The sequence below is a fragment of a genome, unplaced genomic scaffold (genome assembly GCF_019419815.1).
Source record: "Pyrus x bretschneideri cultivar Hongxiangsu unplaced genomic scaffold, Pyrus_bretschneideri_v1 Contig44, whole genome shotgun sequence".
NCBI classification, from domain to species: domain Eukaryota; kingdom Viridiplantae; phylum Streptophyta; class Magnoliopsida; order Rosales; family Rosaceae; genus Pyrus; species Pyrus x bretschneideri.
This window is the reverse complement of record NW_025999768.1, coordinates 3,096,977-3,120,016: the sequence shown is the minus strand read 5'-3', so window position 1 is coordinate 3,120,016 and position 23,040 is coordinate 3,096,977. Positions and strand designations below refer to the sequence as shown.

The 23,040-nt window shown below is 38.8% G+C and overlaps 4 protein-coding genes and 1 pseudogene across 6 annotated transcripts; 3 read left to right on the top strand and 2 right to left on the bottom strand.

Annotated features, from left to right (window-relative positions):
• Nucleotides 1-201: 201 nt before the first annotated feature.
• LOC103953866 (protein SRG1) lies at nucleotides 202-2,433 on the top strand. The gene is made up of 4 exons (XM_009365668.3): nucleotides 202-586; nucleotides 905-1,152; nucleotides 1,317-1,647; nucleotides 1,773-2,433. Exons 1-4 carry the CDS (start codon nucleotides 356-358, stop codon nucleotides 2,007-2,009), a joined length of 1,047 nt encoding a protein of 348 aa, XP_009363943.2. The 5' UTR covers nucleotides 202-355; the 3' UTR covers nucleotides 2,010-2,433.
• Nucleotides 2,434-4,287: 1,854 nt separating this feature from the next.
• LOC103953865 lies at nucleotides 4,288-6,648 on the top strand (annotated as a pseudogene).
• Nucleotides 6,649-10,480: 3,832 nt separating this feature from the next.
• Nucleotides 10,481-12,864, top strand: LOC103953863 (protein SRG1). Of its 3 annotated transcripts, none has more exons than XM_009365667.3 (5): nucleotides 10,481-10,682; nucleotides 11,054-11,326; nucleotides 11,568-11,815; nucleotides 11,914-12,232; nucleotides 12,323-12,864. In XM_009365667.3, the coding sequence occupies exons 2-5, from the start codon at nucleotides 11,093-11,095 to the stop codon at nucleotides 12,560-12,562; spliced, it is 1,041 nt and encodes a 346-aa protein (XP_009363942.1). In that variant the 5' UTR covers nucleotides 10,481-10,682; nucleotides 11,054-11,092; the 3' UTR covers nucleotides 12,563-12,864. The 3 variants fall into 3 exon arrangements, with proteins under 3 accessions (XP_009363942.1, XP_048422963.1, XP_009363941.1); XM_048567006.1 differs by having other exon boundaries at nucleotides 10,481-10,736; nucleotides 11,069-11,326; XM_009365666.3 differs by having other exon boundaries at nucleotides 10,484-10,682; nucleotides 11,069-11,326.
• Nucleotides 12,865-13,224: 360 nt separating this feature from the next.
• LOC103953872 (ubiquitin C-terminal hydrolase 22-like) lies at nucleotides 13,225-17,453 on the bottom strand. The gene is made up of 3 exons (XM_048567218.1): nucleotides 16,292-17,453; nucleotides 16,046-16,170; nucleotides 13,225-14,491 (listed from the first exon to the last, which is right to left on the bottom strand). The coding sequence occupies exons 1-3, from the start codon at nucleotides 17,185-17,187 to the stop codon at nucleotides 13,719-13,721; spliced, it is 1,794 nt and encodes a 597-aa protein (XP_048423175.1). The 5' UTR covers nucleotides 17,188-17,453; the 3' UTR covers nucleotides 13,225-13,718.
• Nucleotides 17,454-18,120: 667 nt separating this feature from the next.
• LOC103953875 (actin-related protein 2/3 complex subunit 3) lies at nucleotides 18,121-20,408 on the bottom strand. The gene is made up of 5 exons (XM_009365676.2): nucleotides 20,255-20,408; nucleotides 19,893-19,956; nucleotides 19,554-19,662; nucleotides 19,184-19,453; nucleotides 18,121-18,457 (listed from the first exon to the last, which is right to left on the bottom strand). Exons 2-5 carry the CDS (start codon nucleotides 19,893-19,895, stop codon nucleotides 18,309-18,311), a joined length of 531 nt encoding a protein of 176 aa, XP_009363951.2. The 5' UTR covers nucleotides 19,896-19,956; nucleotides 20,255-20,408; the 3' UTR covers nucleotides 18,121-18,308.
• Between the last annotated feature and the right edge of the window lie 2,632 nt (nucleotides 20,409-23,040).

Here is a 23,040-nt window from a genome sequence, read left to right as displayed (position 1 = left end):
CGTTAAAATAAACATTAAATTTTTTGTTAAAACTTCCTAATTTTATATGCAAAGAGTTGATACATTGACCATTACCTTGAGATGATAAATATTTAAATAGATTAAGACTCTTTTAGCATCTTTCTTTTGTTTTCTTCCAAGTTCATGCCACAATTAAATACTTTTTATATTTTTAAAGGTAAAGTAATCTCGTTTTGGGTAAAAGTATTTAATTGTGACAGCACGATCTTTGATGAACTGTCCTTGTTCCTTGATTATCGGGATCCAAGGAGGGGATCCAAATCCCCTTTCAAAGAAGTGAAAGCACCGAAAGCAGATCTTTAATTCGCAGCTCAAATTACAAAAGCTTGCGAAGATGGAGTTATTAGGATCGAAAACTGTCCAGGAGGTGCTCATCCAAGGGGAACAGGTGCCAGAGAAATATATCCATAAAGTTGAAGATGGTGGAGTCCCAGTCCCGGATGCTTCTGCTGCCCAATTGATGGATGTTCCAGTTATTGATCTTGCTCTCCTCGCAGCTTCTTCAATCTCTGCCGATGAACTTGAGAAGCTCAGATCAGCTCTTGCCACATGGGGTTGCTTCCAGGTCTCAACTATTCAAACAACTTGTGCTTTGAAACAATTTAAATCTCGTTTGATACCATTTCGTTTATACGATTATAGCAAATCATTTTGGTGTTTGTACCATGTGTCGTTCCTATCTCGTTCGAGTTTGAGAGGGGCACTTTTTGCCTTGCAACTACTGAAGAGCTAATCTCACATAATCCTCGATCTGATAAAAAGAAAAATCATGTTATGTTTAGAGGTTGCTTTAATTAGTTTGGTGTTTCAAACAAATTCTGCATTAAAAATAATTTAAAGAGTATGTTTATTGTCAATCATGCTAATTAATTTGGTGTTCCAGGTAATAAACCACGGTATGTCGCCGGAATTCCTAGACGAGTTCCGAGAGATTACAAAACAGTTTTTTGCACTTCCAGTGGAAGATAAGAAGAAGTATTTGAGACAAGTCAACGACATTCAAGGATATGGAAACGACATGGTTTTTTCAGAGCAACAAACACTGGATTGGAGTGATAGACTATACCTTTCTGTGTATCCACAAGACAACCGTAAGCTCAACTTGTGGCCTGAAAACCCCAAATCTTTTAGGTAATCAACTTGTCTCTGTTGTGCAGACGTGTGTTACGCAGTTGGCCAGGGCAGTGCGTCCACCACCTAAGACTCAAGTTCAAATTCCTCTCTCCGTAGATTAAAGTAGTTTAAAATACCGTCTTTGGCACAAATCATGTTAATGTTATTGAACATTATTGCAGGCAGACTTTAGACCAATATACCATGGACTTGCAAGTGGTAACAAAAACTGTCCTCAAGGCCATGGCAAGGTCATTGGATTTGGAGGACAATTGCTTTTCCGACCTGTATGGGGGAGAACAAGGGAAAATGGACATCAGATTTAACTTTTATCCTCCATGTCCAAGGCCTGATCTCGTCCTTGGTGTCAAACCACACGCAGACGGAACCCTAATCACTCTTCTCTTGCAAGACAAGGAAGTTGAAGGTCTTCAATTTCTCAAAGGTGATGAGTGGTTTCGGGCTCCCATTGTTCCTGATGCGCTTCTCATCAACGTTGGTGATCAAGTAGAGGTAAATCAAAGTGTTCTCAACATTATGTATTTTGTGGCAAGAAATTTTGGGCGTAACAGTCACCATAAGACGTGGTGTTACTATTCTACGTGTGGTTACATAAGTTGTTGTTTGTGATGCCACAGATACTGAGCAATGGAATATTCAAGAGCCCTGTACACAAGGTGGTGACAAATTCCGACAAGGAGAGGATATCGGTGGCGGCCTTCTGCATACCAGAGTCGGATAAAGAGATTGAACCTTTTGAAAGGTTGGTCGACGAGTCAAGGCCAAGATTGTACAAGAAGGTGAAAAATTATGTTGGCATCTATTTCGAATACTATCAGCAAGGGAGGAGACCAATGGAAGCAGCAAAAATGTAATGTGTAACGTTACTCCCACGAATAAAACTTATAGTTGTCAACATGTTTTGTCGAGTGCTTTTCGCAATCTCATTTTATGGCCAGACACTCCTCTCATAGCATGTGGAACGATTGAATAAATGAAGAGAAGATTCAATGGCAGACATAGGCAGAGCCACTAAGGGATCAGAGTGGTTCTGAGCCCATTCTGATCATTGTTGAAGAAATTTTTAGCGACCTCAAGTTTGCAATTATAGAACCGTGAGAAATGGGGAAGAAGATGAATTCTTCTTTTGAAGAAGTTGAGTCGAACGATGTTATGTCTCATATTTTTTTAACTGTTTTGTTTGTTTTGTCTTTATGATTAAGTGAAACTCAAGGATGGATTTTAAAATCGATTTTAATATTATTTCTAAAGCAACGTAATCAACTATCATTTGCAGTCCTCCTCTTTTCCCTCTTTCTTTACTTTTTCTGTCAAACGACTAACACCAAATTTCTTTGTATTATCTTCATTACGGGTTACCATGCTATCTACCTCCCACTTAGTTGTATTATACACTTCTTTTGATTTTTTTTCTCTCTTAAATTTAATGGGTATTTCGGTTTTGTGAAGATTACTTCAATTGCTCTTGTTATGAGCTCGAAATTTTTTTTCTCAATACATATATGAAAGATCCTTTCTTACAAAGAATTCTAGCTCCACCACTGATGGCAGAACTAAAAGAAAAAGTGCATAAGGAGAAAACGAGAGAGGAAATCACTACATCTATCCAATCGCATTTTGTCGTATGGGATTACACAAGTTATGTGCTTACCTTTCGAAACAACTATTCTTCTATGAACATGACATTAGATATCAATAATATTGATAGTGAACATGATACTAGTAAAAGGTAGCAACGTGTTATTAATACATTATCAAGAAGACGGCCGTTTTATGCTAGTATTATATATGACTGTTAACATCATCAATGTATTTTCTTCTTACACTAAGGTTAATAATAATAATAATAATGATAATAATTAAGGATTTCGTAGGAGTTGAATCTAGTTCATTTTGTTTGACATATACAATGAAATTGATTGAAAAGGCAGCCATCTTGTTCTATCAAACTTCAGTGAGAGACCTTCTCTCCTTCTGTGAGAGTTTCTTCCCCCCCTTTTAGTGAGGCCTTCATCTTGTCCACCTTCTCAAGCGTCAACTCTTGCTTTGGCTGGAATCGGTTGCCACTTTTCCCTTTTTTTCTTCTATTTTCTTCTCTTTTCCCCTTCTCTGTCATGTCCTCTTTCTTCTGTTCTTCTTCTTCTTTTCTTTTCGCTTCTCTAGATGCTTTTCCTTTTTTTCTTGTCTGACATGTAATGTTCTTCATCTCCCATCGGTATACCTCTCCCCATCTCTTCCTTAGTCCGATCTTCAGCCATAGTTCCTTTTGAGTTCATGTGTAGAGCTGGGGTGTTTTTTTTGGCTTGGGTGTTTCCCACACCACCAGGTTCTCCTTGCTGTTTACCGTTTTCGGCAGTGTTGCTTGTGGGTTTCCACGAGTTTCTTACTGGTAATTGGCTAATCCTTTTTTGGTGCCAACTATCTCCTGTTAATGATTGTGAATTGGTTGCTGTTCGAGGTTGGCGGTGGTGCCTGAGGCGACAATACTCGATGGTTGCTGACGTTTCCAGAGGCTGGCTTGGATTTCTATCGGTGGAGGAGACTTCTGTAGAAGCTTCTCGATTAGTTGTTGAGTGTTTTTTTTTTTGGGCTTCACTGTTGTGAGGTCTTTTTCTGTTTTCTGTTGGTTTTAGCCCTTTTTTGGTTGTGTATATTTGTAAGTTGGGTCTTTGGTTTGCTTGTAATTTTGAGCTTGTTGTTTAATAAAAGTTGAGTGAGTTTTGATTGTAGTTTTGCTACGGTCAAACTTTTTCCAAAAAAAAGAAAAAAATGCAATGAAATTGAAAGGGATGATAGAAACTTTACTTCTGAGTAGTTGGAGAGTTGCTGCCTATTCAAATTGGCAAGGCAATAACTGCCAAAAGATGGAAAAAATCACCAGCCCGTTACGCAAAGTAGGGCAACTGAGTGGGTAATAATTCCAATTGATCATCATTCATGATCTCATCAATTTTGGAAGAGAAATGCTAAGGATTGTCTGGAAGTGGAAAATTTAATAGACTATCTTTCTCCTTATGTTTTTGGCATAATATTTTATAGTATTGGCATAACAATTGACGTGAAATTATGAGGTATCCGAAAGTTCATGAAGAATCACTGACAGTTTAAGGTTAACTTTCGTGTCAATATTATAAACTTTGTACTAAAAATATAAGGTGGATAGAGGATTCAATAAAAAATCTCAGTTTGAGCATTTCCAGCAGCACTCTCTACTTTGTATAAGGCATGATGCCTTCTGTTTCAAAGACGAGAGAGCAACCGATTAGGAAAAGAATCGAGAGAGGTAAGGAAGCAGCAGCCCTGATCTTTTGATCCTTCTGAGCAAATTCGATATTAGTGTTACTTTTGTGGATTTTGAAAGAGGAGATTTGGTATGTAATTTCATCTTCTTCATACTTTGTTTGAGGGAGAGTTATTGAGTGTATGTAAGTTTTGGGTTTGAAAGTTAAACTCTATGTAATCTTCATTATTTTATTAGTATAATTTTCTCGCCACCTTTCAATAGACGCGTATACCCAACCATTATAAGTCGTTGTATGTTTTTAAATTATTTGTTTTATCATTTTTTTTAATGTTAGTTTATTAATCCTTTCATATTTCGCGCTTTCGCACAACATTCATAGCATTCAAAACATATTAGAGACGATAAATATTTAAATAGGATGACTCCTTTAGCCTCTTTCTTTTGCTTTCCTTCCAAGTTGATGTGCTTTCAAAGAAGTGAAAGCAACGAACGCAGATCTTTAATTTGCAGCTCAAATTACAGAAGCTTGCCAAGATGGAGTTGTTCGGATGCAAAACTGTCCAGGAGGTGCTCATCCAAGAGGAACAGGTGCTAGAGAAATATATCCATAAAGTTGAAGATGGTGGAGTCCCAGTCCCGGATGCTTCTCCTCCCCAGTTGCTGGATGTCCCAGTTATTGATCTAATCTCCTCGCAGCTTCTTCAATTACTGCAGATGAATTTGAGAAATTCAGATCAGCTCTTGACACATTGGGTTGCTTCCAGGTCTCAACTATTCAAACTTCTTGTACTTCGAAACAATTTAGGTCTCGTTCGATGACCGTTTTGTTTATATGATTATTGCAAATCATGCTGGTGTTTGTAAACCATGTGTCAGTATCGGTCATCTCTCGTTCTAGTTTGAGAGCAACCGCTACTGAAGAGCTAATCTCACCTAATCTTCTACTTGATAAAAAGAAAAGTCATGTTGTGTTTGGAGGTTGCTTTAATTAATTTGGTGTTCCAGGTAATAAACCACGGCATGTCGCCGGAATTCTTAGACGAGGTCCGAGAGATTACGAAACAGTTTTTTGCACTACCAGTTGAAGATAAGAAGTACTTAGAGACAAGGCAACGACATTCAAGGATATGGAAACGACGTGGTTCATACAGAGCAACAAAAACTGGATTGGACTGATAGACTATACCTTACTGTGTTTCCACAAGGCAACCGTAAGCTTAACTTTTGGCCTGAAAATCCCGAATCTTTTAGGTAATCAACTTGTCGTTGTTTTGCAGACGTGTGTTATGCCAGTCCGCTGTAACGTCTTTGACACAAATCATGCTGCAGGCGGACTTTAGACCAATTTTCCATGGAGTTACATGTGATAACAAAAACTGTCCTCAAGGCCATGACAAGGTCATTGGGTTTGGAGGACAACTGCTTTTCCGACCTGTATGGTGAAGAAGGGAACATGAATATCAGATTCAACTTTTATCCTCCATGTCCGAGGCCTGATCTCGTCCTCGGTCTCAAACCACACTCAGACTCATCCCTAATCACCCATGTCATGCAGACAAGGACGTCGAAGGTCTTCAATTTCTCAAAGGCGATGAGTGGTTTCGAGCTCCCATTGTTCCTGACGCGCTTCTCATCATAGTTGGCGACCAAGTAGAGGTAAATCAAAAACGTTCTCGACACTATGAGTTGACGTGATGTTACTAAATTACGCGTGGTTTACGTCAGTTGTTGATTGTGACACTGTAGATATTGAGCAACGGAGTATTCAAGAGCGTTGTACACAAGGTGGTGATACATCCAGACAAGGAGAGGATATCGGTGGTGGCACTCTGCTATCCGGAGTCGTTTAAACATATTGAACCTTTTGAAAGGTTGGTGGATGAGTCGAGGCCAAGATTGTACAGAAAGATGAAAAATTACAGGGACATCATTATGGAAAACTATCAGAAAGGGAGGAGAGCAATTGAAGAAGCAAAAATACATGTGTAACATTATGTGACGTCACACACACTCCCCCGCGCATAAAACTTATAGTTGTCGAGGTGTTTCTTCTAGCGTAATAAAACCCGCAAGTTTGGCTTGAACTCTCTCGAACCAAAAACTCATAAGATGTTGTAAATTTGAGTGGCTGAAGCTTGAAGTTGAAACTTAATTACCTATTGTCTCTGCAACTTATGTTGCAAAGAAATTGTATGTAAATTATGATGATATATTGATATGCATAGCTCCTTAACTAAGTTTTATTTCAACGTTTCTACAATTTACCTTTTTTATTTTTATTTTCAAAGGAGAGGATATCGGTGGTGGCCTTCTGCATACTAGAGTCGGATAAAGAGATTGAACCTTTTGAAAGGTTGGTAGACGAGTCAAGGCCAAGATTGTACAAGAAGGTGAAAAATTATGTTGGCATCTATTTCGAATACTATCAGCAAGGGAGGAGACCAATGGAAGCAGCAATTATACAATGTGTAACGTTACTCACACGTATAAAACTTATAGTTGTCGACATGTTTTGTCTAGTGCTTTTTCCAAACTCATTTTCTGGCCAGACACTCCTCTCATAGCATGTGGAAAGATTGAATAAATGAAGAGAAGATTCAATGGCAGACATAGGCAGGGCCACTGAGGGATCAAAGTAGTTCTGCGCCCATTCTAATCATTGTGCAAAAAAAATTTAGTGGCCTCAAGTTGGCAGTTGTAGAATCGTAAGAAATGAGAAAGAAGAAGAATTCCTCTTTTGAAGAAGTTTATCGAACGATGTCGTGTCTTATATTTTTCTAACAGTTTTGTTTGTCTTGTCTTTGTGATTCAGTGAAACTTAAGGATGGGTTTTAAAATCGACTTTAATGTTATTTCTAAAGCAACCTAATCAACTATTATTTGCAATCCTCCTTTTTGCCCTCCTTTTTTCTGTCAAACGATTCACACCAAATTTCTTTGTATTTTCTTCATATAATTCAAAATTTTTATGGGTCACCTTGCTATTTACCTCCGACTTAGTTGTATTATACACTTCTTTTGATTTTTTATCTTAAATTTAATGGGTATTTTAGTTTTGTGAAGATTACTTCAATTGCTCTTGTTATGAGTTTGAAATTTTTTTCTCAATACATATATGAAAGGCCTTCTCTCACAAATAATTCTAGCTCCACCAATGATGGCAGAACTAAAAGGAGAAGTGCATAAGGAAAAAACAAGAGGAAAAATCACTACATCTATCCAATCGCATTTTGTCGTATGGGATTGCACATTTTATGTGCTTACCTTTCAAAACAACTATTCTTCCTTGAACATGACATCAGATATTGATAATATTTGACACGCCCTAACCTCGATATCCTTAAATATCAGGGTAGGCACGTACTGGCCGACACCCGAGGGTGACAAAGCCATTTTTAAACATGCATACAATTAAAACAAATATGCAATTAGCACAATTATATCAAAACAAGAATGTGTTCAAAGCATACAACTATTAAGAATAATGTAGAAAAATTACTAGGAAAATATATAACCTAAAGAATGGTACCTATACTGAGAAGATTCGAGAATAACTAAGCCGAAGCGTCTTGACACCGGGATCATGTGCCTCGAAACTGAACCCTGAAGGGGTGCAAAACAGAAAAGGTGAGTGGACCAAAGTTTATAATAATGCTAAAAGTACTAAAACCAGTTTATTTAAGAACATACAAACTCCCTGTTTTGAAAACATATATAATACCACATAATAGGTTTTATAAAAATCCTAGCATGCCATGTAAAACATTTGTACAACCTCTGTAAATCAAATCTGCAATGTACTCAACTAAGGGTATCGTAGTTGCCTGAAGGCAGTACCTGTCCATCACCCGAAGGTGAAGCTGAATAACTTGTCCATCACCTCGAAGGTGAAGCAAAATAAAATAATGTACATCCACACCGACACTAGCCGCAGCTAGTGAAGTTGTCTGACATCGCTTTCGGCAGTGAAGCTGTAGGTATAATATATATGCATCATCACTCACTCCTTCATTATATGTGTCCTATGGCCATAGACATAATATCCGTGGTGTGCGGATGTGCTGTATGATAACCCACTAGCTAAGTACTAAAAACATGCCTCAAAATCTCGTATCAAACATCGAATCTCAAAAGCTCAAACCTTGTTTCATAAATCCATGGCAAAACACATTCATAAAATCCGTAATGTAAATCATAATCATAATCCATAACAATCATATTTCATAATTTATAAAAAGCCATGATTAAATTCATAAATTTTAGTAATATGTAAAGTAGGTAAATCAATATATTTCAATCAACCGTAAATATATAAATTTGGAAAACAATATATAAAACATATGTAAATCATGATATAGGTAATGCATGCTAGGCCAGTATTTATAAAAATATATAAATTTAGAAGGGGTTTACTCACCGAATTGTGAACACAATACTTAATAGGTGCCTAATTTTCTTGTTTGTGCCTCAAAATATTTGCACCTATAAAATATGAATTTAAGCATTCCCCATCATCACCAATTTAAACTAAAATCTCACAAATGCGTTTAGAAAATTACCAAGACTTCAATTTAGGAGGATTAGGAACTAATAGTCTTGGGTTTAGGTATTGGGTTTAGGCCCAAGAGATTTGGCTTGGGTCCATAAGGGCTATTAGGCTTAGGTTCTGTTAAGTTGTGGGCCAGGTCATCAAGGTTATTAGGCCTAAATCTAACAAATATAACAGGGCTAAACGGGTTCGGTTAACAAATGGGTCGGGTGGACCCGAGTTAAAACACAGGTCACCGGACCCCTCGAGGGAGAACAACGGGAATTTGATCGGAAAGTCCTCCCGATTGCGATCGAGGTACCAAACTCACTTAAAAATAAAGCTAAAGTGATAGGAAACGAGAGTATACCACTGTAAGTCTGGACCGTGGTCGGGATTGGCCGACACTTGTCACGTATGTTGCCGGATTCCCTCGCCGGATTCTGGGATTTAGAACACAGGTTGCATGAATAAATGGCGCATGCAAAGGTTTAGTTAGGTTCCTCCAATCTCAAAGATTACAGAAATGGAAGGTTTTTGGTTCGATTTGCAAAGGAAATGAGTGAACTCAGCGAGTAAGAAGGTCCAATTTCTGCAACGAAATTGAGAAAGAAAGGGCAGGAATCACGTGTGGAAGAAACACCCCTGCTAGTGGGCCGGGTTTTGGCTTAAGAAAATTAAAGAAAATATCGGGCCTTAGATTAAAACACAAAGGGCTGGGCCTGACCCAGTGTAAACTAGGTTCTTTTTTGGTAATGGTTATTACAATACTGATAGTAGGATTTGGATCCTCTCTTGTGCCCAAGGAGAGGATCCTTTTGATCAAGCAGTGTGGGTTGTTGGATTTTTATCCAACAGCTACAAACAGGAGAATCCCTTTAAAGTTATATTAATTATAACTGTTGAATGAAAATTCAATAGCCCACACTGTTTGACCAGAAGGATCCTCTCATTGGGCTCAAATGCTTGATAGTCACGTGTAGTTATTAATACATTATCAAGAAGAAGGCCATTTAATGCTTGTATTATTAATATATGATTCTTATCATCATCAATGTATTTTCTTCTTAAACTAAGGTCAATAATAATAATGATAATGGTTAAGGATTTCGAAGGCGTTGATCTAGTTCATCATTTTTTTTTTTTTTTTGACATATTCAATGAAATTGAAAGGGATGACAGCAACTTTACTTTTGATAGTTGGAGAGTTGCTGCCCGTTCAAATTGGTCAGGCAATAACTGCCAGAAGATGGAAAAAATCTCCAGCCCGTGACTCAAAGTAGGGCAACCGAGTGGGCAATAATTCCAATTGATCACCATCCATGATCTCATCAATTTTGGGAGAGAAATGCTAAGGGATTCTCTGGAGATGGAATTTTTAATGGATTTTTTCTCTTTATGTTTTTAGTACCATGTTTTATAATATTGGAACAATAATTGACGAAAAATTGTGAGATATCCGAAAGTTCATAAAGAGTCTCACTCACAGTTTAAGATTAACTTTCGTGTTAATATTATAAAATATTGTACTAAAAATATAAATAACAGAAATTCCATAAAAAAAATCTCAGTTTGAGCATTTCCAGCAGCACTCTACTTGATATAAGGCATGATGCCTTTTGTTTCAAAGACGAGAGAGCAACCGATTAGGAAAAGAATCGAGGGAGATAAGGAAGCAGCAGCCCTGATCTTTTGATCCTTCTGAGCAAATTCGATATTAGTGTTACTTTAGTGGTTTTTGAGAGACGAGATTTGGTATGCAATTTCATCTTCTTCGTTCTTTGTTTGAGTGAGAGTTATCGAGTGTATGTAAGTTTTGGATTTGAAAGCTAAATTCTATATGTAATATTTATTATTTTATTGGTAGAATTTTTTCGCTGTCTTTAGATATACGCTTACACCGAACCATTATTAGTCGTTGTATGTTTTTAAATTGTTTGTTTTGTCAAATTTTTTTTATGTTAGTTCATTAATCCTTTCATATTTCGCGCTTTCGCACAACATTCATAGCATTCAAAACATACTAGAGACGATAAATATTTAAATAGGATGACTCCTTTAGCCTCTTTCTTTTGTTTTTCTTCCAAGTTGATGTGCTTTCAAAGAAGTGAAAGCAATGAACGCAGATCTTTATTTTGCAGCTCAAATTACAGAAGCTTGCCAAGATGGAGGAGTTATTCGGTTGTAAAACTGTCCAGGAGGTGCTCATCCAAGAGGAACAGGTGCCAGAGAAATATTTCCATAAAGTTGAAGATGGTGGAGTCCCAGTCCCGGATGATTCTCCTCCCCAGTTACTGGATGTTCCAGTTATTGATCTTGCTCTCCTCGCAGATTCTTCAATTACTGCAGATGAATTTGAGAAACTCAGATCAGCTCTTGACACATTGGGTTGCTTCCAGGTCTCAACTATTCAAACTTCTTGTACTTCGAAACAATTTAGGTCTCGTTTGATAACCGTTTAGTTTATATGATTATTGCAAATCATGCTGGTGTTTCTAAACCATGTGTCAGTATCGGTCATCTCTCGTTGGAGTGTGAGAGCGACCGCTACTGAAGAGCTAATCTCACCTAATCCTCTACTTGATAAAAAGAAAAGTCATGTTGTGTTTGGAGGTTGCTTTAATTAATTTGGTGTTCCAGGTAATAAACCACGGCATTGCGCCGGAATTCTTAGACGTGGTCCGAGAGATTACGAAACAGTTTTTTGCACTACCAGTTGAAGATAAGAAGAAGTACTTGAGAGAAGGCAACGACGTTCAAGGATATGGAAACGACGTGGTTTATACAGAGCAACAAAAACTGGATTGGACTGATAGACTATACCTTACTGTGTTTCCACAAGACAGCCGTAAGCTCAAACGTTGGCCTGAAAATCCCGAATCTTTTAGGTAATCAACTTGTCGTTGTTCTGCAGACGTGTGATATGCCAGTCGGCTGTAGATTAAAGTAGTTTAAAATATCGTCTTTGACACAAATCATGCTGCAGGCGGACTTTGGACCAATTTGCCACGGAGATAGATGTGGTAACAAAAACTGTCCTCAAGGCCATGACAAGGTCATTGGGTTTGGAGCACAACTGCTTTTCCGACCTGTATGGGAACATGGATATCAGATTCAACTTTTATCCTCCATGTCCGAGGCCTGATCTTGTCCTCGGTTTCAAACCACACTCAGACTCATCCCTAATCACCCATGTCTTGCAAGACAAGGAAGTAGAAGGTCTTCAATTTCTCAAAGGTGATGAGTGGTTTCGAGCTCCCATTGTTCCTGACGCGCTTCTCATCATAGTTGGCGACCAAGTAGAGGTAAATCAAAAACGTTCTCGACACTATGTGTTGACGTGGTGTTACTAAACTACGCGTGGTTTACCTAAGTTGTTGTTTGTGACACCGCAGATGTTGAGCAACGGAGTATTCAAGGGCGCTGTACACAAGGTGGTGATACATCCAGACAAGGAGAGGATATCGGTGGCGGCATTCTGCTATGCGGAGTCGTACAAAATTGAACCTTTTGAAAGGTTGGTGGATGAGTCGAGGCCAAGATTGTACAGAAAGATGGAAAATTATGGGGACATCTTTATGGAAAACTATCAGAATGGGAGGAGAACAATTGAAGAAGCAAAAATATATGTGTAACGTTACGTGACGTAACACACGCTCTCTACGCATAAAACTTATAGTTGTCGAGGAAGAAACGTAACACACGCTCCCTACGCATAAAACTTATAGTTGTTGAGGTGTTTCTTCTAGCGTAATAAAACCCTAAAGTTTGGCTCGAACTCTCACGAACCAAAAACTCATAAGATGTTGTAAATTAGAGTGGCTGAAGCTTGAGGTTGAAACTTAATTACCTATTTTCTCTGCAACTTCTGTTGCAAAGAAATTGTATGTAAGTTATGACGATATATTTATATACATAGCTCCTTAACTAAGTTTTATTTCAACGTTTCTACAATTTTACCTTTTTTATTTTTATTTTTATTTTCAAAGGCTAAAATTCATTGGCTTTTTAATCAAAATAGTTTATGAAATTAACATAATTCCTCACTTTAGTCTTGAAGATTTAAAATCGATAAAACTGGTTCATGAGATTGTTCACTGTCAATCAAAATATTTTAGTACTTCTATGAAAAATCTTCGTTAAATTGAAGAAACTATCAGTTTTAACGTTAATTTCTCACGGAATGACAAAAATGATTGAAAGTGAACAATCTCAAAGATCACTTCTATGACTTTGAAATCTCGGTCCGATTTTCTGGCCATGCACTCCTTGATAGCCTGTGAATTGATTGAATAAATGAAACGAAAATCCAATAGCATAACTAAAAGGAAGAGTGCATAACGAGAAAACGAGAGGCTGAATGTTGCTGCCAAAGATTAGGGTAAAGGAAAATCCATAATCAAATTCCAAATAAATATCTTTAGATATATCTATAAAGATGAGATTCGCTGATTTGGACGTCGATATTAGTCACCAGTTAACATCTGTGACAGAAGATCCACGAGAAAATAATCAACCATCACCAATATCAACCTTATGAATTAAACACTTTTCCCAAATGCAGGACTGCCCCAAAAACTCAGGCTCGCTACGCTCTCCATCTGAGAGTTCGTCCCCGTCCTCGTCCTCGGTGAGCTCCGAGCACGTAGAGAGCTGCCTGGTTTGTTTTAACCAAAGGCCGAAGCAGCTCCATAACATTTGTTTTCCGGCAAACAATCCACACCGTGATTTTCCATACTTTTCCCTTCTTTGTTTTTCCATCTTTCGTCTCACGCAACAAAATTTCATCAATTACGCAGGACCCGGTTTCTCACTTGCCTTGTAAAATAGCATTTTCTGTACATAAAACATCATGTAGCCCTGTGCTGCCCTCACAATGTTCTCATTAACTAGTGTGATCCAAGCATCATCGCACTTGTACCATTGATTACTCAATCGCAAGTAAGTCACGTAATGGCCTGCATCGAGCTTGCCTGTGTGAGTGACGACAGCAAACAACTCAAAATCAGAACACAAGTCATTTGATGCATCTGGCTCGTCCCCATCAAAGGGCAAAATCCTATTTCCAAATCGGCTTCTCAAGATGGAAGATGAGAGATAAGGAGCCATGTCAAGTGAAAACGGGAACTGCAAATAACGGTCAACCTTCCTTGACATTTTCCTCACCGAAGAATGTTCAAATCGCTTGATATGGAAGCACAAAACCAAAGGAAGCTTTCTTATGGACATTTGCTTGAGAGACTCCTGCCTCACCTGACACTGCTGGCAAAAAAATTTCTGGTCAGAGCCCAATCTCTCAGGTCTTGTAAAACGGTCCAAGCATCCCATGAGGGTGGATACTCCACAGTTTTGGCTGGAATTCATGCAATCTGCCTCGCCATTGCAAGAATGATTTGACTTCGTGGACCCAGTCTTTGCAGAACCTCCTTGGTTAGGTTCCAAATCCAGTGAGATGTCCACACATGGGTCATATGTTGTAGACGTAAAACCACAGGCCATACACATGACATCAGATCGCAAGATACCAGAAAAAACTCTATGAGCAACACAACAATCTCCATTGCCTGCACTACAAAAGAAATGAAAACTTATCAGAATGACATCCCTTTCAATAAGTACATGCAAAATACAGGTGAAGATCCACGTCAAGACGCATATCAAAAAAAATTCAATGTCTGGATACACTAGAAAGAATGCCTTGGAATCCATCTCTATCTGACAAACATTAACAATACAAATGCACTGAAAGCTTTACTGATAATGTGTACAGCCTCTACATCCTATACGTCCCAGATCAGTCAGCTATCCTAAATGTCCCAGATTAGTCAACAAAATTTGGAAAATGCACCTCCTCGGAACCCCTTACTTCCTAAGTAGTGATAATGAAAAACTATATTAACAAGCAACATGAGGTCATAACAAGCAATTAGCGGCAACAGACAAGAGGGAAGTTGGACAGCAAGAGAAAATGTCCAGTATCCAAGACGATAAGAAAACGTAGTTAAGTCAGACAATAACCTATGCCAAGAAGTAGGTAGAAATCAACAAGATGGCTGATGATGCAAGAAAAGATTGAATTGGAGCTCCCACAAGAACTGATGAGAAAACTTTTTTCTGGCTGCCAACCTAAAAGAATCTTCCGATTTTCTGGGTTTGGGATCCTTGTTATAATTAGACCCTAAACATGGCAAAAAGGTTGAGTTAATTGAGGATTATGAAATACGAGAACTCCCAAGCTAGATAAACCCAAGACAGCCAAATGAAAGTTGACTTACTGGGTGAAGCGGATAACGCCATCAGGCCAGCAGGTAGAGGTTGAAAATTAGCCCTAAATCTTTGAGCACTTGTCAACTCCTAGGGCAACAAGCAAGATACCTAAACCCACACCCTGCATTTTCATGTTAAAGTCACCTTAGTTTAAAGAAAACTATAAAAAAAATGTAGATGATGGGGAAGTCAACTGCTCCTTAGGAACTCTTAAGTGAGTTGTCTTGCAACATTGCCATAGCACCTAATTTTTCACTCCATCTTAAAAGTACATGATCAGCTGATTTTCTGATGTAAGGGTAAAGTATTACGGGAAGCTCTCTTAAGCCATCAATGGGTTCACACCTCTAGTTTACCGCTATGCGGCCATTTGTAAATTAAAGACGCGATATTAATATTAAATTCTACGCTGGCTAACGGAAAGCGATTACGATTTATGAAATGTACTAACCCAAGGCGAACAACTCCCTAGCTAGTAAAACTAGATAATTCAATACAAAAATTTTTTTTTTTTTTTTTCAAATCACCAATTTATATCACTCTATGCTCTATGACTGAGACTGGATTCTATCTACAAATTTCAATATTAGATGAACTTCAAAAGCTCTCAGAAACTAATCAACTTGTACAAAATCGAATGCGGTTTCAACTATAGGAGCTTCCAGAAAGAAATTAAAGACACAGGGGCCTACTGATTCAAATTCCATACATGCATTCAGAAACAATACACATTCAAATTTGGTTCTTTAGTAATTGTATGTTATGATATCCCCATGAATTTCAAGTAACATGCACATAAAACACAACATGAAGATTAACAGATAAAAGTTTCGGATTAAGAAAGAATTAACCTTGGCTCTCGGGTTTCCGCTGATCCTTATCCACCTTCTCATGAATCCCATCAAGCATAGAAATGAAGAACTCATGCGCGTCCTGCTGCTCATAACTCGCCAAATTCGCAGCGTACTGCCACCAACTACGGCATTACCACAACAACAAATCAGCAAAAACCCGAAAAATCAAACAATATTTTCGCCATCGCTGCATCCCTGACCACCTACATTGTGATTAAAATGCGATTTGTACAGAGTACAAACCTGTGCAAGAACTTTGCGGGGCTATAAGGCGTCCGATCCCCTGAAAAAACCGCCGAAAACGTGGCGTCCATGTCGCAGGCCAAGCACACGCGCGCAGCACCCTTGTTCCCGCCACTTTCAATATTATTGGCGGTGACTTTCTTCCCCGCGTTCTCGGCATTGCTCTTCTTCTGGCAGAAGTAGCGGTTGTGCCGATCGCTGAGGAAGTAGTTCCGCAGCGGCGGCGTGTGGAGCAATGCCTGCAGAACCGAGTTCATAAAGCACGTGTTTCCCAGATTGTTGAGCCCGCGCAATCCCCAAGGCAAAGCTGAAACGTCGCCGTTTAGAGGACTGGAATTCCTTCCCACCAAGTATTGCTCTCTCAGATCAGGCATCCACGGCTTGTAATCGATACGGCGTCGCTTCCGGAGATTCTCCGGCGCGTACTTCTGGACAGCTGACGCGGCGGAGGATGCTAGCGTCGAAGCGGCGGTCTGAGCCAAGACCACTGCAGCGTCGAAGTCGCGATCATAGACTTGGTCCCTACACGCGCAGCAGAAGAGCTCGGCTCGGTCCACGTCGACGGCGATCTCGTGACCGGGACGCATCGAGAGGGCGTGAGCCGCCGCGTGGGATGGTCCGGATGGCACGTGACAGTGGACGGCAGCGCACGTGATGCACGCATAGAGTCTGGGACGCGCGGACTCCCCGCACGCGCCACAGCGCGGGACTTCCTTGGGATCGCGGCGGATGGAGGCGCAGCCACCGGGCGGTTTGACCCGGAGACAGTCCTGTAAGGCGCGGAAGGGCTTGGAGCCGTTGTTGGAGAGGAACTCGATTAGGTGGGGACAGGGATGGGGCAAAATCTGGCCGTTGATCTGTTGGCGGGGATGAGTGATCTTGGTCGTCGACGACATGGACGGTGATGATGGTGGCGGTGGCGGGGATTGGGGTGAAAATGGTGGAAACCCTACGCTTAAAGGACCCAAGGTTCATGGATGGGGGGAGAGATCAACGGCTGAGATTAAAGGGAATAGGAGTGAGAAACCATGGAGTGTGATCAGTACCGTGGTGGCAGTTCAGCTTCGTAGGGGTTAAGAATTGGTCCCAAAAAGTCAGTAACTTCAAGTTCGAATCATTGAATCATTTCATGTGACAATGAACATCAAGTTAGAGTGCATTTTCGATAATCATCTTAAATTGTTGGTTTATGCTCACCGTCACATCGACATCGTTTTTGAGAAGAAAAAAAATATATCAACATTATTCTAAAAGTTCTCGTCTAGAATCTTCTAAGCCTCGCTTAGACGCTAGACGGCTAACCATCGTCTTCATTAGCCTCTCAACATTTGGAAAATAAGAAATACGTCTAAACTTGCACTAGACGGCTGGTCACCGCCCAAATCATTTTGTTGGCTCACAGCCATGGGATTGGACTGTAAAGTTGTAAACCAATGGATTGCTTTGGACTTCGCCCATTAGTTCATGTTTCTATTTGCCTATACAAATTTAATCCCAAATCATTACTACAAATCATGTTGTTTTCCTTTTCTAGCAAACAATTGAATCTATCTATCTATCTATCCCTAGAGAGTAATTATAACCCTTGAGAAGAATCCTTGTGTCAATACGGAGGACCACGTTATCACTACTCCGCCTATGAAAGTACAAATGACATGGCCCTCCGGGTACTGTATCATTTCCTGCAGGCGAAGCGGGTCGATGACAGGGATGCTAGAGAGAACATATTTTGGTCAAAATACAAACAAATGACGAGCATGAACGTCCTTCACATAGGCGTATTCTGTGGTGCATTTTTCGTAGCTTGGTTTGAAAGATGGATAGAGTAGTAGTCAGATAACTCATCGTAGATGGAATAGTCGGTTTTTTAATTCAAATACAGGACTCTGTAGGAAACGAAAGAGAAAGAATAAACCGTAGGTTGCGGAAAGAGGTATCTCTGATTTGCAAGGTAATCTGGTGGCTCAACATCACTAGACTACTGACCGTTTAGAATCCACAACAGCAGCTATTCGATTCAGGCTGATGGAACAATGATGTTCATAAATTTCCTTTTAGCAAACGCCAACCACCACTTATTGGGAGTCCCGTTCGGTCTATAAGCAACGCTCAATAATCTACCGCTTGCTTCCTCCCTTATCTGCTTCAAATAATTCCTCAGCAATTCTGCAGTCATTCAATACTTTGAAAAATAAGAGAGTGTATATATGCATAAGAGTGAAACTGAAGATCGAAAGATGAAAAACATACGTTCGTAACTAACAATTCAAGTTCAGTTTGTAGCAAAACATTTGAAATTCTAACGAAAACAATCCCTGTGGAGGGTCTGTTTCTTGATTTACATGGAATTGATAGTCTAGCAACAAGTCCGACGATTCAAGACCATCTATGAAAGAAATAAAGGCATACTCCGTAACCTGGGAAGCATGCCGAGAAATATAAAGGCACGTCAAGGTCATATACTCAGAAAGTCAAAAATCAACCATAACTGAAAACAAACAAGGCAAGTCAAGCATGCAAACAAAGGTAGGGCTCCTTGTGTTGTGAGAGTTCACGAGAACTAGAGTGATAGCGTTTGTTCGAAATGTTAACTGCTGGAATATTTCAAATCATCTCGACATATATGTTCATCAATATCCATTAAGTTGGAACTTACAGAGAAGACATCAAGAGTACCTTGATCAAAAACCAAATCGTAGTTCCATTAATCCAGGGTTTGCGATTGAGAAACTAGAGTAGCTTATAATTTTAATCGGCTTTTTGAATAAGCATCTATTTTGGTAACAAAACCCTTATATAATTAAGCCGAAGTTCAATTAACATGTAAGAGTAAATATTATGAATCAGCTTTGCTGGCAACTAAATGTAAAAACAGATGAGAAAGAGCTTCACCTGCTTCCTGCTGGGACTGAGGAAGAGGGAAAAGTCCTGGGAAAGGGAAACTCGGCTCTCCAGGAACAGGAACTTTTTCTAGTCCCAAATTAATAATGGCCTTGGTTCCTTCAGCCAAAGTTCTGCAACCCTCAAGCCGCTTCAAAGCCACATTGATATAAAATGTCAAATAAATGAGGAGCTTATCGGCCGAGCTCTTAACATCAAAGTTCCTAAAGAAAACATTAGCGCGAAAGAATGAAATAGCTTCATCAACAATATCCGTTCTATCTGCGCACAAAAAGATTTCTCGTATCAACAACAAAAAATACGACCAAATCAAACAATTTCATCAGCTAATAATATGAATGTGTTTGTACACATATCAGACCTTGCTCTGAAACCGGGGCAGGTCCCTTTATGTGGCTTTTCAACGGCAACAGAGGGCACCCACAAGCTTTAGTGATACCTTCATCGTTGACGAAACTAGAGTGATAAACCTGTCACCATAGTTGTTGTCAAGTGTTGTTTTAACCAAATCTTTCACTAACAATTATTTCTCTCCTCAGTGTATCAAAGAAACATGTATCAAAACCGAAAAATTGACGATCAAGAGACAATGTTCCTCCGATAAACCGAAAATTTGACGATTACCAGCTAATGTTCCTCAACAATCTATCAAAATGATGAGCATAAAATTGAAAATTAGGAAAAAAGATTGAGGCTTTACCATCTTTCCGAGCCAAACGACGACGTATCACCACGGCTTTGATTCCAAACAACCAATTGGGTCCCTGAAAATGTTCAACGATGAAGACATCACACGATAATTCAGGTGAAAAAAATGATGAAAATTAAAAATTAAAAAACAGAAAAATAACAAGAAGCTTATGACCGCAATTGATAGAGAACATAAATTGTAATTGTCGTTACTCAATCATTGAAAAGGAATTCGGTTTCGTTATTTTCTCTTACTCTCTAGATTTTCTCAGCTACCAAACACCATTCTCTCTCTAGATTTTATCAATTAGCAGGAAGACAGAAAGAAAAATTAATATTAAAGGGGTAAATATTGGGCAGTGATTTCAGTACCTGATCGAATAATATCTCCAATGGGGGTTTGGAAATGGTGAAGCTTTCAGAGATTAGAGGAGGAGGGAGAGTTCTCGGAGAATTCGCATTTGGTGGGAGGAAGGAAGAAGGGAGTTGGATCCTGTAAGGTGATACTTCGCTTTCGAGAGTACGCTTCAACTCGCCATCTTAACCGTCGATCACATCTCCGCCCCACCTGGGGCTTTTTCTTTATTCAATCACAAACATGAGGCCCATTTGTTCACTTCTAACATATATTGGGTTGAACAACTAAAAAGGCCCAAATATGTAGATTGTGGTTGGGGCATAGATGTGTTTTCTTGGAGAAGGATTAGGATCCTTTCTTGGGCAAGGGTGAGGATCCTTCTGACCAAGCCTATCAGACAGTTGAAATTTTATTCAACGGTTACAAATAGAGGGCCTCTCTAAAAGTTATAATAATTGTAGCTGTTAGATAAAATTTCAACAATCCAATGGGCTTGGTCAAGAGGATCATCACCCTTTGCTCATGAGAGGATCCTGATCCCTTGGAGAATCCTTGTAATTTTGCACGACCAGTTAATTCGCTACACGATACGAAAATATTAGGTTTCGAATCAACTCGTTAACGATCGGATCGTTATCGGGTCACTTGTTAAAAGTTTTTTAACGAATTGGATGTTATTGGGTCATTCGTTAAAAACTCGATGAGATATCGTTTGCCATATCCATGCATTAGAATGGAAATTTCTTGTATAACCGTTAACTCCACATAAAATAACACGACTCATTAATGAATCAGATCACCTGTTAAGAACACATTAAGATAATAAGTTTGACATGATACAACTCATTAGGATAATATATACAACACAAAAACAACGCAAACACAAAAAAACTTCTTACAAAATTAGTTAAGAAAGATGTCATTGTGGGAATCGAATCCCCTCTAGATCCTTGTAAACTGAGCCTCTTGACCAAGGATCTAGACCATTGAAATTGGATCCAACGCCTATAATTATTATAATTTTTAGAAGGACTCCCTATTTGTAGCCGTTGAATCAAATTTTAACGATTCGGATCCCTTGGTCAGAAGGCTCAATTTATAAGAATTCGAAGGGGATCCGGTTCCGTCATTGTGAATATGTGATATCATTATCTGTTTTTTGTGTCCTTGTTTGCCTCAAATATTTCTATGTTGCCCTTGTTTTAAGTTTTTTTTTAATGAATATTTTATTTTTATGGATCGGTCCCTTATTTTAATGTTGTGATGTCCCTTGAAGACTTTTTGTCCTCCAAAATTATGTACAATAAAATTAAATTTAAAATGGTGATTAGGTGTCCACTACCAATCTTAGTCAAAACTATGCTTAAAAAAACAAAATTAATCCAACATTTGTCTCCTTTTTCGGTGAATGACATTTTCCCCCCAACTGTCAACAACCAAACCTGTCAAAAAGAGACACGATAGCTGAGATGGAAGATCAAGTGTTCGAGTTGGAGGAGGACCTAAGCCAGCCTAGACTTTTTTGGGTCATTTTTTATTACTTTTAAAGTGGGAGAAATTATTCAGTGTGCGAGAAAGACGATTAGATATATTAAGTATCATAATACAAGTGGTTGAAGATTTAAAAAGAAAAAACAAATCCAACCCCTTATGTTATAACACTTGATATACTGAATCATGTTTTCCGGCACACCAACAAATTTCTCCTAAAGTGGAAGGGAGCTCCCCACCTAATTGATTACCATTTAGATTAGTTTGGAACAGGGGCAGAGACTCCATATGTCATTATACAAGGGACACTTTCCTCTATGATGTATCGGCTTGTGTTCATAACAGATTAAAAGATCTCTCATAAAACACAAATTTCAAAATTTAGACTAATTTAACAATAAACAATACAGTATGAGCATCTTCACATTTTAGAAGAAAAATTTAAGTGTACTCGAAACACGGTGCTGACACCACATGTTATTATATAAGTAGAAAAAATATCTCCCACTTTAGAGGTGAGGAAAAGTATTTCCCATTTTTTTAATGACTATAAAACCCAAACCAATGAGCTGCCTGATTTAGAAATGAGACCCACATGACTTTGAGCCTTTCATTTCTTAGGAATGGGATCCTCTCCAGGTTCATTCCTTTTAATCTACCAAATTAAGGGATTCGTAATATTGAAAATTGATCAAACGGCTGAAGTTATTATAACTTTTAAAGTGGACCCATGTTTATAGCCGTTTGATCAAATTTCAATAACACAAATCTCATGATTTGGTGGATTAGGAGGAATGGATCTATTTCCCATTTCTTAAACCACATGAAGGGATCCAGAGAGGATCCCTTCCCATTTCTTAAACCACATGACACCACACCACTATGTTTTGCTAAATCATTAAAGTATTTTGTTACACAATTATTTATAATACCAACTTTCAATTTCGTGTTATAAATGATTTCCGTACATTATTTTTTTTTCTCTGTCTACATTCAGGTTTAGGAGGAGAACCAGAGTGCTAAAGTCACTTTCTTTCCCGTTGGGGCCACGAGAAATTATGCTTGCAACGTGGTTGCGACAGCATGGTTCAATTCAAACTTGGTGTATGTTGGAATAATGCATTCCTTTGTCTGCATTCAAGGTGGAATTCTCCTATATGTAATTTAGATTAGATTTAAATATCGATTGAATAAATCTTACATATAATTTAGATTAGATTCAAATACCGCTTAAATAAGCTTGATGATGCCGATAGTTAAAAGGCCAAGGGAAGATACTTGGAGTAAAAGTTTAACAAACCATACCACT

Coding starts and splice junctions, on each gene's coding strand:
- LOC103953866 (XM_009365668.3), top strand. CDS start 356: ATGGAGTTATTAGGATCGAAAACTGTCCAGGAGGTGCTCATCCAAGGG. Junction 587..904: donor CCACATGGGGTTGCTTCCAG/GTCTCAACTATT, acceptor TTGGTGTTCCAG/GTAATAAACCACGGTATGTC. Junction 1,153..1,316: donor GAAAACCCCAAATCTTTTAG/GTAATCAACTTG, acceptor ACATTATTGCAG/GCAGACTTTAGACCAATATA.
- LOC103953863 (XM_009365667.3), top strand. CDS start 11,093: ATGGAGGAGTTATTCGGTTGTAAAACTGTCCAGGAGGTGCTCATCCAA. Junction 11,816..11,913: donor GAAAATCCCGAATCTTTTAG/GTAATCAACTTG, acceptor ATCATGCTGCAG/GCGGACTTTGGACCAATTTG. Junction 12,233..12,322: donor TAGTTGGCGACCAAGTAGAG/GTAAATCAAAAA, acceptor GTGACACCGCAG/ATGTTGAGCAACGGAGTATT.
- LOC103953872 (XM_048567218.1), bottom strand. CDS start 17,187: ATGTCGTCGACGACCAAGATCACTCATCCCCGCCAACAGATCAACGGC. Junction 16,171..16,291: donor CCCGCAAAGTTCTTGCACAG/GTTTGTACTCTG, acceptor GTAATGCCGTAG/TTGGTGGCAGTACGCTGCGA. Junction 14,492..16,045: donor GCGGAAACCCGAGAGCCAAG/GTTAATTCTTTC, acceptor TTTGTAGTGCAG/GCAATGGAGATTGTTGTGTT.
- LOC103953875 (XM_009365676.2), bottom strand. Junction 19,454..19,553: donor TGCCCCGGTTTCAGAGCAAG/GTCTGATATGTG, acceptor TTTTGTGCGCAG/ATAGAACGGATATTGTTGAT. Junction 18,458..19,183: donor TCAGTCCCAGCAGGAAGCAG/GTGAAGCTCTTT, acceptor GAATGACTGCAG/AATTGCTGAGGAATTATTTG.